At 44.9% G+C, this 19,386-nt stretch overlaps 1 protein-coding gene across 1 annotated transcript in view; it reads right to left on the reverse strand.

The window, feature by feature from the left end:
• The window catches only part of LOC144677315 (hypoxanthine-guanine phosphoribosyltransferase), a 31,522-nt gene extending 18,657 nt beyond the window's left edge, over positions 1-12,865 (reverse strand). The window contains exons 1-2 of the mRNA XM_078537452.1: positions 11,960-12,865; positions 3,879-4,062 (exon numbers count right to left, since the gene is read on the reverse strand). Of these exons, the coding sequence (XP_078393578.1) occupies positions 3,879-4,062; positions 11,960-11,967 (192 nt within the window). The 5' untranslated portion in view covers positions 11,968-12,865. The remainder of the gene's footprint in view (positions 1-3,878; positions 4,063-11,959) is intronic.
• Positions 12,866-19,386: the final 6,521 nt, after the last annotated feature.

Raw genomic sequence — 19,386 nt, forward strand, 5'->3', positions numbered from 1 at the left:
GCTAGTTAAGAAATCTGCTAATGGCTTCTCTACTACTGTCTATTGCAAGCTTATCTTCATTGGTCAATATAAGTGTCGGGATTCCTAGAGCTCCACGCGCTAAAAGATTGGCTTGATAGCAATTTCAGAAATAAGACTGTAGCCATTTGCTCACTGTGCAAACTTACAACCAAAATAGGGTGCAAAGATATCATGCGGGATAATAGCTAACCCAATCAGATCAATGCTCGCTATATATAATGCATACTATTGAAGGGGCATAAGGTCTCCACTTTAGGACCTAGAAAGTGCCTAGTCTACCTCAGATTTCCCTGGAAGGGAAAATTTGAGCAATAGGTACAGCTAGCCCATTTCACAATGCTACTACACAGTAGCAACACATGGGGTATTTGCCACTAACAGGATTCTGCCATCAAGCCAAATAGATGCTTTGCCTATCACATAAAAGAATAATGTGGTGTATGAATTTTAGTGCCGGTATGACACCAGGTATGTTTTTTATTCATTCACGGGACGTGGGCGTCGCAGGCTGGACCAGCATTTACTGTCCATCCCTAGTTGCCCTTGAGAAGGTGGAGGTGAGCTGCCTTCTTGAACTGCTGCTGTCCATGGGTGTAGGTACAACCACAGTGCTGTTAGGGAGGGAGTTCCAGGATTTTGACCCAGCAATAGTGAAGGAACGGTGATATATTTCCAAGTCAGGATGATGAATGGCTTGGAGGGGAACTTCCAGGTGGTGGTATTCCCATCTATCTACTGTCCTTGTCCTTCTAGATGCTGGTGGTCGTGGGTTTGGAAGGTGCTGTCAAAGGAGCCTTGGTGAATTCCTGCAGTGCATCTTGTAGATGGTACACACTGCTGCTACCGTGCATCGGTGATGGACGGAATGAATGTTTGTGGATGTGGTGCCAATCAAGTGGGCTGCTTTGTCCTAGATGGTGTCAAGCTTCTTGAGTGTTGTGGGAGCTGCACCCATCCAGGCAAGTGGGGGGCATTCCATTGCACTTCTGACTTCTGCCTTGTAGATGGTGGACAGGCTGTGGGGAGTCAGGAGGTGAGTTACTCGTCGCACGATTCCTAGCCTCTGACCTGCTCTTGTAGCCACAGTATTTATATGGCTAATCCAGTTCAGTTTCTGGTCAATGGTAACCCCCAGGATGTTGATAGTGCGGGATTCAGTGATGGTAATGCCATTGAACATCAAGGGCCAAGGTAAGATTCTCTGAAGAAGTCATCTGGACTCGAAATGTTAACTCTTTCTCTCCACAGATGCTGTAAGACCTGCTGAGTTTTTCCAGCAATTTTTGTTTTAGATTCTCTCCTGTTGGAGATGGTCATTGCCTGACACTTGTGTGGCGCAAATGTTACTTGCAACTTGTCAGCCCAAACCTAGATATTATCAAGGTCTTGCTGCATTTGGGCATGGACTGCTTCAATATCTGAGGAGTTACGAATAGTGCTGAACATTGTGCAATCATCAGCGAACATCCCCATTTCTGACCTTATGCCAAGGGCATTGATGAAGCAGCTGAAGATATTTGGGTCGAGGACACTACCCGGAGGAACTCCTGCAGTGATGTCCTGGAGCTGAGATGACTGACCTCCAACAACCATAACCATCTTCCTTTGTGCTCGGTATGACTCCAACCAGCAGAGAGATTTCCCCCTGATTCCCATTGACTCTAGTGTTACCAGGGCTCCTTGATGCCACATTCTGTCAAATGCAGTCTTGCCCACCTCACCTGAAGAGTTCAGCTTTTTTGTCCATGTTTGAACCAAGGTTGTAATGAGGTCAGGAGCTGAGTGGTCCTGGCAGAACCCAAACTGGGTGTCAGTGAGCAGGTTATTGCTAAGCAAGTGCCGCTTGGTGGCACAGTTGATGACCCCTTCCATTACTTTACGGATGATGTAGAGTAGACTGATGGGACGGTAATTGGCTGGGTTGGATTTATCCTGCTTTTTGTGTACAGGACATATCTGGGCAATTTTCCCCATAGCTGGGTAGATGCCAGTGTTATAGTTGCACTGGAACAGCTTGGCTAGGGGCATGGCAAGTTCTGGAGCACAAGTCTTCAGTACTCTTGCCAGAACATTGTCAGGGCCCATAGCCTTTGCAGTATCCAATACCTTCAGCTGTTTCTTGATATCATGTGGAGTGAATCGAATTGGCCAGAGACTGGCATCTGCGATGCTGGGGATCTCCAGAAGAGGCCAAGATGGATCTTCCATTCGGCACGTCTGGCTGAAGATTGTAGCCAATGCTTCAGCCTTATTTTTTGCTCTGATGTGCTGGGCTCCTCCATCATTGAGGATGGGAATGTTTGTGAAGCCTCCTCCTCCAGTGTGTTCTTTAATTGTCCACCACCATTCACAACTGGATGTGGCAGGACTGAACAGCTTAGATCTGATCCTTTGGTTGTGGGATCGCTTAGCTCTGTCTATCACCTGCTGCTTATGGTGTTGGGCACACAAGTAGTCCTGTGTTATAGCTTCACCAGGTTGACACCTCATTTTTAGGTATGCCTGGTGCTGCTCTTGGCAGGCCCTCCTGCACTCTTCATTGAACCAGGATTGATCCCCTGGCTTGATGGTAATGGTAGCGTGGAGGATATGCCGGGCCATGAGAATACAGATTGTGTTCAAGTACAATTCTGCTGTTCCTGATGGCCCACAGTACCTCATGGATGCTCAGTCTTGAGTTGCTAAATCTGTTTGAAATCTATCCCATTTAGCACAGTGGTAGTGCCACACAACACAATGGAGGGTATCCTCAATGTGAAGGCGGGATTTCATCTCCACAATTACTGTGCGGTGGTCACTCCTACCGATACTGTCATGGACAGATACATCTGCGTCAGGCAGGTTGATGAGGATGAGGTCAAGTATGATTTTCCCTCTTGTTGGTTCCCTCACCACCTGCCCCAGACCCAGTCTAGCAGCTATGTCCTTTAGGACTCGGCCAGCTCGGTCTGTAATGGTGCTACCGAGCCGCTCTTGGTGATGGACATTGAAGTTCCCCACCCAGACTGCATTCTGCGCCCTTTCCATTCTCAGTACTCCCTCCAAGTTTTGTTCAAAATGGAAGAGTACTGATTCATCAGTTGAGGGAGGGCGGTATGTGGTAATCTTGCTCATGTTTGACCTGATGCCATGAGACTTCATGGGTTCATGGGGTCCGGAGTTGACGTTGAGGGCTCCCAGGGCAACTCCCTCCCGACTATATACCATTGTGCCGCCACCTCTGTGGGGTCTGTCCTGCTGGTAGGACAGGAGTGGTGATGGGGTGGTTATGGTGATGCCTGGGGCATTATCTGCAATCTATGCTGTTATCTATGTGGTCCAACTGGCGGATCGTATTAAACAGCACATCCCTTCAGCTGTCCACAATAGGCAGAGTACTGACCGTGCTCAACCAGCCCGTGCTTGTACATAATGTGTAATGTGTTTCCATGATTGGACAGCACTTGCTGAACAATCCTGAGTGTCCTAAGAATTAACTGACAGCCAATTTAAGATTATCAGTCGGGCTCGCACTGTAGCTCATTTACCCTTGCTAGAACTTGCATATATTCATATGCAGGGCCCTGTCCTCTGTAGACAAAAGGAACAAGTCCAGGCATTGTGTCTTTTTTAAATTAAACAAAAGTGTGGAGGATAATTGTTCCCTGGTGCATTTGCCATGGCAACACCTCGACCAATCAAACTTGCCAACCAATCAGCACCTCCTTTCTCATGCAGTATAAATTGTTGTTCCCTTTGAAATTTGGCATTTTGTGGTATCTTTCCCAATGAAAAGCTTCAACAGCATGTCTTTTTTCAGCAATACTCAAGGTCCATACTACCAAGGGACGATTTAATACTTGGTTAAAAATCCTTACACAGTAACTCTTCAAGCGGATGAAGTCCACCGTCATTGGGATTGACTGGTCACTGTTCCGATTCAATGCTTTGATGTAGTCTAAAAGGTCAGCAAAAAACTTATAGCCACCCTTGAGTACACAGAGGGCAACGATGTGATGATTTCCCATGGTTTTCATTATATCCCTTGCCAAACGTTCAGTCCTGTGGATAGAGAAAGAGTTTTGCACTCACATCTTTCTGGAATGTTCTAAAACTCATTAATGAGGACAAAAAAATGAATCAGTTGATTTGCTTTTTTGGGCCAAATTCTTCCAAATTACTTCATAGCATTTTATATGTACAAATGAATAATTTGTCTCCTTGTAACCGAAATTAGCAACTCCAAACCAAGTCACGAATGAAACTAATGTCCGTATAAAATTAACTCCAAATTCATCCATTTGTAGTGAATAATTTCAAAGGAAGAAAACAGCAGCAATTGGAAAGAAAGAAAGAATAGAGCAGAAGGAAGATACCAATTTGCATTTAGCATTATACAATGGTTACTGCACAGAAGTTGGCCATTCAACCCATCTTGTCTGTGCCAGCTCTGCAAAAGCAATTGACCTAGTGCCAGTACCATGCCTTTTCCCCGTAGCCCCATAAATTTTCTCTCCTCAGGTAATTATCCAATTCATTTTGAAAGTCATGATTGAATCTGTCTCCACTAAACTCTCAGGCAATGCTTTCCAGATCCTAACCACTTGCTGTGTAAAAAAGTTTTTCTTCACATTGACTTTGGTTCTTTTGCCATTTACCTTAAAATCAGGGTCCTCTGGTTCTTGACCCTTCGGGCAATGGGGACAGTTTCTTCCTATCTACTCCCTCCAGGCCTCTCATGAGTTTGAAAACCTCCAACAAGTCTCCTCTCAACCTTATCTTCTCTAAGAAGAACCCCAACTTCTCTAATCTATCCTCATAATTGAAGTTCCTCATTCATGGAACATTTCTGTAAATCTTTTCTGCATTCTCTCTAACACCTTCACATTACTCCAGTTGAGGCTGAACCAGTGTCTTATAAAGTATTATCATATCTTCCTGGCTTTTGTACACTGTTCCTCAATTTATAAAGCCCAGGATCCCCTATAATCTTTTTTAACCACTTTCTCAAACTCCCCTGCTACCTTTAATGATTTGTCCACATATACCCCTAGATCCGTCTGCTCCTGCACCCTGCATCCTGTATTTATATTGCCTCTCCTTGTTCATAGAAACATAGAAAATAGGAGCAGGAGTAGGTCATTCGGCCCTTCGAGCCTGCTCCACCATTCAATATGATCATGGCTGATCCTCTATCTCAACACCATACTCCCACTCTCTCCCCATAAAGCTCGATGCATTCAGAGTCCAGAAATCTATCTATTTCCTTCTTAAATATATTCAGTGACTTGGCCTCCACAGCCCTCTGTGGTCCACAGGTTCACCATCCTCTGAGTGAAAAAGTTTCTCCTCATCTCAGTCCTAAATGGTCTACCCCATAACCTGAGACTGTGACCCCTTGTTCTAGACCCCCAGCCAGAGGAAACATCATCCCTGCATCCAGTCTGTCCAGCCCTGTCAGATTTTATACATTTCAATGAGATCTCCTCTCATTCTTTTAAACTCCAGTGAATACAGGCCTGGTTGGTCCCAATCTCTCCTCGTACGACAATCCTGACATCCCAGGAATCAGTCTGGTGAACCTTCGCTACACTCCCTCTATGGCAAGTATACTCTTTCTTTGGTAAGGAGGCCAAAACTGCACACAATACTCCAAGTGTAGTCTCACCAAGGCCCTCTACAGCTGCAGTAAGACATCCTTGCTCTTGTACTCAAGTCCTCTCGCAATGAAGGCCAACATAACATTTGCCTTTTTAACTGTTGCTGCACCAGCATGCTTGCTTTCAGTGATTGGTGTACAAGGACACCCAGGTCCATCAACAATTTGTACATCAACATTTCCCAATCTATCGCCATTTAAATAATACTCTGTCATTCTGTTTTTCCTACCGAAGTGGATAACTTCACACTTATCCACATTATACTGCATCTGCCATGTATTTGCCCACTCACTCAACTTGTCTAAATTGCCCTGAAGCCTCTTAACACCCTCCTCATCACTCACATTCCCAGCAAGTTTCATGCCGTCAGCAAACATTACATTTGGAAATATTACATTTGGTTCCCTCATCCAAATCATTGATATATATTGTGAATAGCTGGGACCCAAGCACTGATCCCTGAGGTACCCCACTAGTCACCACCTGCCACTCTGAAAAAGACCCGTTTATCCCTACTCTGTTTCCTGTCTGCTAACCAATTCTCAATTCCTGCCAAAATATTACCTCCAATCCCATGTGCTTTAATTTTACACACTAACCTCTTATGTGGGACTATATCAAAAGCTTTGTGAAAATCCAAATACACCACATCCACTGGTTCTCCCTTAACTATTTTGCCAGTTACATCCTCAGAACTCCAGTAGGTTTGTCAAACATGATTTCCCTTCCATAAATCCATGTTGACTTTGTCTAATCCCATTGATATTTTCTAATTGTCCTGTTATCACATCCTTTATAATAGATTCTGGCATTTTGCCTACTACTGATGTTAGGCTAACTGGCCTGTAATTCACTGTTTTCTCCCTCCCTCCTTTTTTAAATAGTGAAGTTAACTTGCCACCCTCCAATCTGCCAGGACTGTTCCAGAATCTGCAGAATTTTGAAAGATGACAACCAACGCATCCAATATTTCCATGGCCGCCTCCTTTAGTATAAAAGCAAAAAACTGCGGATGCTGGAAATCCAAAACAAAAACAAAAATAAAATTACCTGGAAAAATTCAGCAGATCTGACAGCATCTGTGGAGAGGAACACAGTTAACGTTTCGAGTCCGTTTGACTCTTCAACAGAACTAAGGAAAAATAGAAGAGAGGTGAAATATAAGCTGATTTAAGGGGGCGGTGGGACAAGTAGAGCTGGATAGAGGGCCAGTGATAGGTGGAGATTGCCAAAAGATGTCATAGACAAAAGAACAAAGAGGTGTTGACAGTGATGATATTAGCTAAGAAATGTGCTAATAGGTGACATTAAGGGTAGAAAGCAGGATGAGCAAGGTACAGATAGCCCTAGTCAGGGTGGGGTGGGGGGAAGGGATCGAAATAGGCTAAAAGGTAGAGATAAAACAACGGATGGAAGTACATTTAAAAATAATGGAAATAGGTGGGAAAAGAAAAATATATATAAATTATTGGAAAAAAAGGGGATCGGAAAAGGGATGGGGGTGGAGTAGAGAGTTCATGATCTAAAGTTGTTGAACTCAATATTCAGTCCGGAAGGCTGTAAAGTGCCTAGTCGGAAGATGAGGTGCTGTTCCTCCAGTTTGCGTTGAGCTTCACTGGAACATTGCAGCAGGCCAAGGACAGACATCTGGGCATGAGAGCAGGGTGGAGTGTTGAAATGGCAAGCGACAGGGAGGTCTGGGTCATGCTTGCGGACAGACTGAAGGTGTTCCACAAAGTAGTCACCCAGTCTGCGTTTGGTCTCTCCAATGTAGAGGAAACCGCATTGGGAGCAGCGAATGCAGTAGACTAAATTGAGGGAAGTGCAAGTGAAATGCTGCTTCACTTGAAAGGGGTGTTTGGGCTCTTGGACGGTGAGGAGAAGGGAAGTAAAGGGGCAGGTGTTGCACCTTCTGTGGTTGCATGGGAAGGTGCCGTGGGAGGGGGTTGAGGCGTAGGGGATGATGGAGGAGTGGACCAGGGTGTCCCGGAAGGAACGATCTCTGCGGAATGCTGCCGGGGGGGTGAAGGGAAGATGTGTTTGGTGGTGGCATCATGCTGGAGTTGGCAGAAATGGCGGAGGATGATCCACTGAATGAGGAGGCTGGTGGGGTGATAAATGAGGACGAGGGAGACCCTATCATGGTTCTGGGAGGGAGAGGAAGGTGTGAGGGCGGATGCGCGGGAGATGGGCCGGACACGGTTGAGGGCCCTGTCAACCACCATGGGTGGAAAACCTCGGTTAAGGAAGAAGGAAGACATGTCAGAGGAACTGTTTTTGAAAGTGGCATCATCAGAACAGATGCGACGGAGGCGAAGGAACTGAGAGAATGGGATGGAGTCCTTACAGGATGCGGGGTGTGAGGAGCTGTAGTCAAGGTAGCTATGGGAGTCGGTATGCTTGTAATGAATATTCCACCTATCACTGCCCCTCCTTTAGTACCCTGGGATGTCGATTTCGGACCCTGGGGGTTTATTGGCTTTCAGCCCCATTAATTTCTCCGGCACTATTGTTTTGGTAACACTAATTTCCTTCAATTCCTCCTTCTCACTAGACCCTTGGTTCCCTAGCATTTCTGTGAAGTTATTTGTGCCTTCCTCTGTGAAGACAGATCTAAAGTAGTTGTTCAATTGCTCTGCCATATCCTTGTTCTATTATTATAGATTCTGTTATTATAAATTCTCCTGTTTTGGATTGTAAGGGACCTACATTTGCCTTCACTAATCTTTTTCTTTTTACATACTTTTAGAAGCTTTTACAGTCTGCTTTTATGTTCCTTGCAAGTTTACTCTCATACTCTATTTTTCCCCTCTTAATCAATCTCTTGGTCCTCCTTTGCTGAATTCTGAACTGCTCCCAACCCTCAGGCTTGCTACTTTTTCCAGCAACTTTATATGACTCGTCTTTGGATCTAATACTATCCTTAATTTCTTTTGTTAGCCATGGTTAGGCGGCTTTTCCTGTTGTGTTTTTGTGCCAGAAAGGAATATATAACTGTTGCAATGCAGACATTAGTTCCTTAAATATTAGCCATTGCCTATCCACCTTTTAATCTTTAAGCTTAAGCCTTTTAATCAAGTTCCCCAATCTATTTTAGCCAACTCATGCCTCAGATTCTTTAATCACCTTTAACACCTCGCCTTAATCTTTTACACTCAAGACAATACAAGCACGATCTTTGCAACCTTTCCTCAAAATTCAATTCTTTTTGCCTCGGCATTATTCTGATGAACCTGGGCTGCACCCCCTCCAATGCCAATATATCCTTCCTGAGGTGCGGTGCCCAGAACTAAACACAGCAACTCCAGATGGGGTCTGCCCAGAGCTATGTTACAGAGATAACATAACTTGAACCCCTTTATATTCCAGACCTCTTGAAATAAAGGACAACATTCCATTAGCTTTTTAAATTATTTTATCCATTAGATTTTAGTGATTTCTGTCCTTGGACACCTAAATCTCTCTACTCCTCCACAGTTTCGAGCTTCCCAGTATTTAGAAAATACTCATATTTCTCACATCCAAATTGATGAACTCACACTTTCTCTTATTGAATTCCATCTGCCAAGTTTTGTTCACTCACTATCAATGAATCTGTCAATGTCCCTTTGCAGCTTTCTGCTCCTATCCACATTATTTACAATGTCAGCTAACTTAATGGCATCAGCAAATTGGATACAATGTTCTCTATTTCTTTAACCAGGTCATTTATAAATCTGGTGAAAAGCTAGAGCCCCAGTACAGATCCCTGGGGGAACCCCACTAGTCACATCCTGCCAACTGGAGTACACACCAATTATCCTTGCTTGCTGTCTCGTACCTACTGACCAAATACAAACCAAGTCAAAAGACTCCCTCCAATTCCATGCAGATTCAACCCAGTGTCTGGTCACACATCCAAGAATGGAAGCAGTTTTAACCCGGTGGCTGGTCACACACTGAGCTGAAAATGTTTCATGCCGATGCGGTAAATGTAAATGTCACTAGTGTGAGAACAAGAGTGCATGCCACTCAAGTAACTTGTTGACTTGGGCTGACTGTGGGATCAGCATTGAGTTCAAGCAGCTTTCTGCTGAGCATGGGATATATTGTGTAAATGGGCCTAAGACAAGAATGTTTTCTCAGATGAGGGGCTGATGTAATGAGTAACTTTCACAGCTGTCCCTCATTTCTCTGATGGTCTTGAAAATGTTAATGCCTTGTATTTATAGTAATAAAATGATGGGAAGAGTTCAGGAAGGCAATATAATTATGGAGCTCAAGGGGGCAATATAACCATGGGGCAGGATGATTAGAGAGGGTTGAGAAGAGTTTAGTGCATTTTCCTGGCGCCATGTTCTTATTCTGATGTCACTTGTATGTATCTTTCACGTATAGTTATTTAGTGGCAGTGTACATCGAATGCAGCGGGCAAAAACTTGGCAGATGGAATATAATGTGGGAAAATGTGAGGTTACGCATTTTGGCAGAATGAACAAAAGAGCTAAATATTATTTACATGGAGATAGACTGCAGAAAACTAAAGCACGGAGGGATTTGGGGGTCCTTGTGCACAAATCACAAAAAGCTAGTATACAAGTTCAGCAGGTGATGGAAAAGGAAAATGGAATGTTGGCCTTTATTTCAAAGGGAATGGAGTATAAAATAGGGAAGTCTTGCTAAAACTATACAAGGCACTAGTTAGACCACATCTAGAATACTGTGAACAGTTTTGGTCCCCTTATCAAAGGAAAGATATACTGGCATTGGAGGCAGTCCAGGGTAGGTTCACTAGGCTGATCCCCAGTATGGGGAGATTTTCTTATGAGGAGAGGTTGAGTAGGTTGGGCCTGTACTCATTGGAGTTTAGAAAAATGAGAGGTGACCTTATTGAAACATATAAGATTCTTAGGGGGCTTGACAGGGTAGATGCTGAGAGGTTGTTTCCCCTTGTGGGAGAGTCTAAGACCAGAGGGCATAATCTCAAAATAAGGGGTCACCCAGTTAAGACAGAGATGAGGAGGAATTTCTTCTCTCAGAGGGTAGTAAATCTGTGGAATTCTTTACCGCAGAGGGCTGTACAAGCTAGGTCGTTAAGTCTATTCAAGGCAGAGATAGACGGATTTCTAATCAGTAAGGGAATCAAGGGTTATGGGGAAAAGGCAGGAAAGTGGAGTTGAGGATTATCAGATCAGCCACAATCTCATTGAATGGTGGAGCAGACTCGATGGGTCCAATGCCTTACTTCTGTTCTTAAGTCTTATGGTCCTTTTATGGTCTTATAGTGATCAAAGGTAAAATCAGTATAAGAGCTGTGAATGTATGCTGTACTCATATTGGAATAGTAAAGTGTGAGACCTGACCATACTGGATCGTGTAGTGTAATGTTTCATTAAAGACTTGATTCTGCATTGCTAGAATGTGTCTATACTCTGATGCTTAAAGCAAGAAATGAATTAGAAAAAGTAGTCGCAACAGCCAGCTCATTCCTGCACTCAACATCAGGCTAAAACCTCAGAGTGAGTATTTGTACCCCAAGGTTGTATATGGGTAGTTTGTGTCTGTGCCTTTGGTAAAAATGCTCTGTCAGTGTTAGACACAAGAGGCAATGAAGTTGTTCACAAAGCCATTCCAGGATAGCTAAATGTCATAATTGACTTTCCAGACGCTTTCCATCAATGGTGTTTAAGGGCAGCATTTTCCCCCCATCAGGGGGATGTGTGGGAGCGGGCGCAGGCAGGGTTCCTGATCGGCGCCCCTGGTTGGGGGTGTGCCGCCATTTTACGTGGGCGGGCCAATTAAGGCCCGCCTAGCATGACGTCTGCCAGGAAGCTGTGCTCCCTGTGTGGGTGGTGGGGGGGGATTCCCTGAGCTGGAGTGTGCTCTTTTGCGCATGCACGGGAAAGAGCACACACATCTACCTGGGGCAAAGTGCTGCCTCAGGGAGATCAGCTCAGGTTTGAAAGGTTCAATAAAGGGGAAAAAATTAATGACATGTGCGCTCATGTGACACTGTAACTTTTATTTTAAAACATTCTGAAATTTTTAAATCCCTCATGAAACCTCGTCCCACCCGTGGATGAGGTTTCAAGTTTTTTCAGAAGCCCGCCAGGGCTCCTGGCCTGCCCACCAACCTTAAGGTTAGATGAGCAGGTCCATTAATGATTTCAATTACTTTTCTAATGGCCTTAATTGGCCGTTGACAGGTCGGCAGGCATCCCAACGTCACCCTGCGTCGGCAAGCGGGCCTCACCCCCCACTCGCCGACCAGAAGATGCAGCCCCAACAGTTCCAAAGATAGAGGGTTAAAGGCCACTAACCTGTCCATGATTAAACCATGAGGAATAAATACTCTCTCCAGATCGTTTGAGTAATGTTTAGGGATGCAAAACAGGTTGAGGTCATAGCCTTGTTCATCATCAGTGATCTGCAAAACACAATCATCACAAAATTATTCCACTATCCTGCCAAACACACAGCTGGGATTCACCATAATCAAATCTACAGTACAAAGTTTAAATTCTTCTGAAGCCATTTGGCGTTAGAGATTAACACCTCCTGATCCTATGCATCAGCCCCAGGAGCTAAATGACCTCCTCCTTTTCCAGTGTAGCAGTTTCCAGAGGCTGAATGGTCTCTTGTTGTTCCTGTGTAACAGGCTGAAAGGACTGAATGGCCTCCTCCTTTTCCAGTGTAACAGGCTCGAAGGGCTGAATGGCCTCCTCCTGTTGGTGTGAGCTTTGTCCTGGTGACTCTGCACTGATAGCAGTAGGAAACTCAAGGTTGAATTTCTGTCTCCTTGTTGTACAGAACACAGTGAAGAAGGGTGCAACATATAGCACAGGCTGGAAAAAACTAACTGCGAGAAATGTCAGGGCCTGATGTGAGCCAAGGCTAGAAGTTGACATCATGTTAAGGCACACGTCAGGCATGTGAAAGAATAGTCTCCACTTGCTTGGATGAGTGTGTCCTAACAACATTCGAGAGTAAAGCTGCCTTCAATGTAATGAGAGAAACTGCTCGCAGTAAACTAGGCAAGTCTGTTAATGATTAAAACAAAAAATGGGAGGTGTTCAAAAACAAATTTAATGTGATACAGAACCTGTTTATACCCCTAAGAGACAATAATTCTGCTCGTTTAAGAAAAAGTAAGAGACAACATAAAACTAAAAAAGTTTTCAGAAATGCAAAAATAAATCTCAGATGCAGGTGAATGGGAAAGATACAAAGAACTGCAAAAGGTGACAAAACAGATTGTAACAGCTACAAAAGGGAGTATGAAAAGGAAGGGATGGGGATATCAAAATCAACACAAAGAATGTATTTTACATTAGAAGAAAGACGCTGGTCATGAACAACGTGGGTCCCTTGAAACCTGATAATGGTGATATTGTCAATAAAAAAAGGGAAATAGCAGACGTGCTGAATAATTGCTTTGGGGAGGCGATGGTGTAGTGGTATTGGTGCTGGACTAGTAATACAGAGAGCCAGGGTAATGCTTTGGAGACTTGAGTTTGAATCCTGCCACAGCAGATGGTGGAATTTGAATTCAATAAAAATCTGTAATTAAAAGTCTAATGATGACCATGAAACCATTGGTGATTGTTATAAAAACCCATCTGGTTCACTAATGTCCTTTAGGGAAGGAAATCTGCCATCCTTACCAAGTTTGGTTCCAGACCCACAGCAATGTGGTTGACTCTTAAATGGTCTAGTGTCAAGGAGATATTATAATGTAATTGGAAATTATTTTAACTTAGAGTTTGGTGGTGTCTGTGTCTCTGTATGTGTCTTAACTGGGTTAAAGACAGCTGGTCTAGAGGCTTTGATGTATAGTAGAGAAGTAGGTTTGAAATGGTAATTAGATAAACATAGGGAAATAGAAGGTGAGGGGTAAAGGGAGCAATTTGCATTTTTAAATAGACCATTCAAAAGAGTGGGTGAAATATTACACCTAACCAGGTGAAGCTCAGAAACAATGTGTCTTTTTTTAAAGCTTGCTAATAAAGTGGGTAGTATGAAAGGGTTTTATTGTTAGAAGATTTAAAGTTAAAAAAACCTAGAGTCAACGAGGATTTGCATTCAAAGAGGAAAATATGTATAAAGGAAGAGAGAGCTGTTGGAAAAAGGAGGAAGGATTCTAAGACCTAAAGCCTCCAGCCTGTAAGCCTCAAGTCTGTCTGCAAGGACCCAGAGCTGAAAGAAACTCATTTTGAATGCGGTTGTCCAGGGTGTGCTCTGCCAGGGGTCTGTTTAAATCAGGATGTTTTACTGTTGCCTTACTGGGGGTCTAACTGAGAGTCAGATTCATTAAGGGATTTTTGTAGTAATTTTGTAGATATATGTATGTGCTCACAATCCTTCTTGTATTAATAAATGTTTAATTTAGTTTTATAAAAAACCTTTTGAGACTCAGACTTGTTACTACTGAATTCAAAGTCTGCATCTTGAAACATACAAATTCCAAAAATGGGTTATGACAGTTGTTTCAAGTTTCCTTTTGGAATTTGAACAACTCAGCCTTTACCATTGGCTGTGTCATAATACCAGCAAGCCAAAAAGGAATCAAACCGGAGAGACCAGCTGGCATCGACCTAGGCACTGGAAACGACAACGGCAAAACCAGCCCTGTCAACCCTGCAAAGTTCTCCTTACTAACATCTGGGGGCTAGCGCCAAAATTGGGAGAGCTGTCTCACAGGCTAATCAAGCAATAGCCTGGCACAGTCACCCTCATGGAATCATATCTTACAGATAATGTCCCAGACACCACCATCACCATTTCTGGGTATGTTGGAAGGAGTGACCACCCACACAGTCGTGGAGACGAAATCCTGCCTTCAAACTGAGGATACCCTCCATTATGTTGTGTGGCACTACCACCATGCTAAATGGGATAGATTTCAAACAGATCTAGCAACTCAAGACTGAGCATCCATGAGACGCTGTGGACAACAGTAGAATTGAACTCGAACACAATCTGTAACCTCATAGCCCGGCACAGCACCTACTCTACCATTACCATCAAGCCAGGGGGTCAACCCTGGTTCAATGAAGAGTGCAGGAGGGCATTCCAGGAGCAGCACAGGGCATACCTAAAAATGAGGTGTCAAACTGGTGAAGCTATAAAACAGGACTACTTGCGTGGCAAACAGCATAAGCAGCAAGTGATAGACAGAGCTAAGTGATCTCACAACCAACGGATCAGATCTAAGCTGTTCAGTCCTGCCACATCCAGTCATGAATGGTGGTGGACAATTAAACAACTCACTGGAGAAGGAGGCTCCACAAATATCCCAATCCTCAATGATGGAGGAGCCCAGCACATCAGTGCAAAAGAGAAGGCTGCAGTATTTGCTACAATCTTCAGCCAGAAGTGCCGAGTGGATGATCCACATCGGTCTCCTCTGGAGGTCCCCAGCATCACAGATGCCAGTCTTCAGCCAATTCGATTCCTCCACGGGATACCAAGAAATGGCTGAAGGCACTGGGTAGTGCAAAGGCTATGGCCTCTGACAATATTCTGGCAATGGTACTGAAGACTTATGCTCCAGAACTTGCCGCGCCCCTAGCCAAGCTGTTCCAGTACAGCTACAGCACTGGTATCTACCCAGCTATGTGGAAAATTGCCCAGGTATGTCCTGTACACAAAAAGCAGGACAAATCCAACCCGGCCAATCACCGCCCCATCAATCTACTCTCCATCATCAGTAAAGTAATGGGAGGGATCATCAACAGTGCTATCAAGTGGCACTTGCTTAGCAATAACCTGCTCATCGATGCTCAGTTTGGGTTCCGCCAGGGCCACTCAGCTCCTGATCTCATTACAGCCTTGGTTCAAACATGGACAAAAGAGCTGAACTCCCGAGGTGAGGTGAGAGTGACTGCCCTTGACATCAAGGCCGCATTTGACCAAGTGTGACATCGAGGAGCCCTAGTAAAACTGGAATCAGTGGGAATCGGGGAAAACTCTTCACTGGTTGGAGTCATACCTAGCGCAAAGGAAGATGGTTGTCGTTGTTGGAGGTCAGTCATCTCAGTTCCAGGACATCACTGCAGGAGTTCTCAGGGTAGTGTCCTAGGCCCAACCATCTTCAGCTGCTTCATCAATGACCTTCCTTCCATCATAAGGTCAGAAGTGGAGATTGTACAATGTTCAGTTACATTCACGACTCCTCAGATACTGAAGCAGTCCATGACCAAATGCAGCAAGACCTGGGCAATATCCAGGCTTGGGCTGACAAGTGGCAAGTAACATTCGCGCCACACAAGTGCCAGGCAATGACCATCTCCAACAAGGGAGAATCTAACCATTGCCCTTTGACGTTCAATGGCATTCCCATCACTGTATCCCTCACCTATCAACATCCTGGGGTTGCCACTGACCAGAAACTGAACTGGACTAGCCATGTAAATCCTGTGGCTACAAAAGCAGGTCACAGGCTAGGAATCCTGCACCAAGTAACTCACCTCCTGACCCCCTAAAGCCTGTCCACTATCTACAAATCAGAAGTCAAGAGTGTGATGGAATACTCCCCACTTGCCTGGATGAGTGCAGCTCCCACAACACTGAAGAAGCTTGATACCATCCAAGACAAAGCAGCCCACTTGATTGGCACCACATCCACAAACATTCACTCCCTCCACCACCGACACACAGTGACAACAGTGTGTACCATCTACAAGATGCACTGCAGGAACTCACCAAGATTCCTTAGACAGCATCTTCCAAACCCACGACCACTATCATCTAGAAGGACAAGGGCAGCAGATAAATGGGAACATCACCACCTGGAAGTTCCCCTCCAAGTCACTCACCATCCTGACTTGGAAATATATCGCCGTTACTTCAGTGTCGCTGGGTCAAAATCCTGGAACTCCCTCTCTAACAGCACTGTGGGTGTAACTACAACACATGGACTGCAGCGGTTCAAGAAGGCAGCCCACCACCACCTTCTCAAGGGCAACTAATTGTGGACAATAAATTCTGGCCCAGCCAGCAAAGCCCACATCCCATAAATGAATAAAATAAAAATTGTACTGCAGTGGAGGAAGGAGTCAGCATGCTAGACACATGCTAGAATCAGAAACAGGGACCCAAGAAAATTAATGTAAGCAAAATAACAGCAAAGCAGAAATTAATGGCACTAAAGGGGTCTAAAGAGACTTGGGGGTTCCGGGTACATAGATCATTAAAATGTCACAAACAGGTACAGAAAATAATCAAAAAAGCGAACATTATAGAGGTAAAGGTAAAATCACAGAATCATGCAGAGCAGAAGTGGCCCTTCGGCCCATCGAGTCTGCACCGACACGTGAGAAACACCTGACCAACCTACCTAATCCCATTTACCATCACTTGGCCCATAGCCTTGAATGTTATGACGTGCCAAGTGCTCATCCAGGTGCTTTTTAAAGAATGTGAGGCAACCCACCTCCACCACCCTCCCAGGCAGCGCATTCCAGACCGTCACCACCCTCTGGGCAAAAAAGTTTTTCCTCACATTCCCCCTAAACCTCCTGCCCCTCACCTTGAACTTATGTCCCTGTGAATGCGGGAAATTTGAAACAAAAACAAAAAAATGCTGGAAAAACTCAGCAGGTCTGACAGCATCTGTGGAGAGAAAGACAGAGTTAACGTTTTGAATCTGTATGACTCTACTTCAAAGCATTATCAAGGGCTTGATTACAAGGGTGTAGAATTCAGCGACACAAAGGCCTGGTTAGACCAAACCTGGAGTGCTGAGAGCAGCTCTGGGTACTTTTTTTTATTCGTTCATGGGATGTGGGCATCACTGGCTAGGCCAGCATTTATTGCCCATCTCTAATTGCCCTTGTTCAGACAGCATTTATTAAGAGTCAACCACATTGCTGTGAGTCTGGAATCACATGTAGGCCAAACCAGGTAAGGAGGGCAGGTTTCCTTCCCTAAAGGACATTAGTAAACCAGATGGGGTTTTACAACAATCGACAATGGTTCATGGTCACCATTAGACTTTTAATTCCAGATTTTTATTGAATTCAAATTCCACCATCAGCCGTGGTGGGATTCAAACCCGGGTGACAATTCCACTACTCCACCACCTCCCTGCGAGGGTGCACCTCTCAGAAAGGGTGTAACAGTTCAAGAAGGCAGCTCACCTCCACCTCCTCAAGGCCAATTAAGGATGAGTAACAAATGCAGGACCTATAAGCGACACTCACATCCCATGAATGAATTAAAAAGCAAAGTCCAATGTGCACTGCGTCATCCATAACATAAAACCCACAGTGCAACACCCGAGCCCCAGCGCGAGCCCAGAATGCAGCGCCCAAGCCACAGTGCCCGAGCCCCAGTGCAAGCCCAGAGTGTGGTGCCTGAGCCCCAGTGCAAGCCCAGAGTGTGGTGCCTGAGCCCCAGCGCGGGTCTAGATTGCGGTGCCCGAGCCCCAGCGCGGGCCTAGAGTGCGCGTCCGAGCCCCAGCACAGACCCACAATGCGGCGCCTGAGCCCTAGCGCAGGCCCAGAGTGGGCCCACAGTGCAGCGCCTGAGCCCCAGCGTGAGCCCACAATGCTGGGCCCGAGCCCCAGTGCAAACCCTGAGTACGCTGTGATTTAATGAGGTTAATGAATAAATTATAGAATGAATAAATAAACGTCAAAATTTTGAATAGAAATGTCCCATCAACAGGAATGAAGTGCCAGGTTATAATTTCAGAGATAAACAGCAGCCAGAACACCTGGATATTGCCCTAATCTTTGAAGAATGTCATGGGATTTTTTAATTTACAAAACATGCAAACAAGGAGCAGGAGTAGGCCATTCAGCCCCTCGAGGCTGTTCTGCCATTCAATAAGATCATTGCTGATCTGATAGTAACCTGAAATCTGTATCCTACCTACCGCCAATAACCTATACAAACATATTTACTCTGGGATGTAGGCATCCTCTTGGAATTTATTTCCCTGAAAAGGTGGAAAGTGCCTTCATTTTGATCCAGTTTGTTGCAATGAGGGGCTTGCGAGGCCACTTCTGGGGGCAGTTGAGAGTCAGCAACACTGCATCTCAGGACAGTAAAGCTTTAGATGTGATTCATGCTGAGGTCTCTGGAGTGGGGCCTGACCTACATCCCAATGACTCAGGATTGCATAGAGTCCAGTGCGGTCCTCGCTTGGGCCCATGATTGAACTAACGCACTGCTAACCTTCACATTCCTTATTAATAAGGAAGAAACAAGAATATTTTCAGAGCAACACTGTCACAGCAGAGGAAGTGGGTGAGGAGGAGTGTGTAAATGCAATGTGTCAGACATCAAGTCATCTACCATCCAGCCCTCCCCAAAGATCGGTCGTCTCCCCACTGTTGCAAATTTCACAGAATGTCTCACTCTGTCACTCAAGTGGCCATTATTCGTGCTGTAGACTATTCCACTGCAGGATGCAGCTGAACCCAAAATTGTCCTGTGGCAGTGTGAATGAATAGCTGCAACAATCTGGAATCTCCACATCCAGGAGCTGATGAAACTGGTGGTTACAGTCAGCAGCTTCCAGTTTGCAATCCTGGTCTGAGTATGAGAGCCTTACAAACTGCTTCTGAAATGACTCATTCTCAGAAATTCACAACACAATCAAGGAAGTTCTTTTTGAATATCAGCAATGAACATAAAATGGCCCAGGGGCGAGAGGATCATTGGGACGGGTCAGTGAGCCAGAAGGGACAGAGTGAGCCAGGGCCAGAGCTGGCCAACCACTGTGGCTCAGGCGGTAGTT

Source organism: Cetorhinus maximus, unplaced genomic scaffold (assembly GCF_964194155.1).
Source record: "Cetorhinus maximus unplaced genomic scaffold, sCetMax3.hap1.1 HAP1_SCAFFOLD_2386, whole genome shotgun sequence".
NCBI classification, from domain to species: domain Eukaryota; kingdom Metazoa; phylum Chordata; class Chondrichthyes; order Lamniformes; family Cetorhinidae; genus Cetorhinus; species Cetorhinus maximus.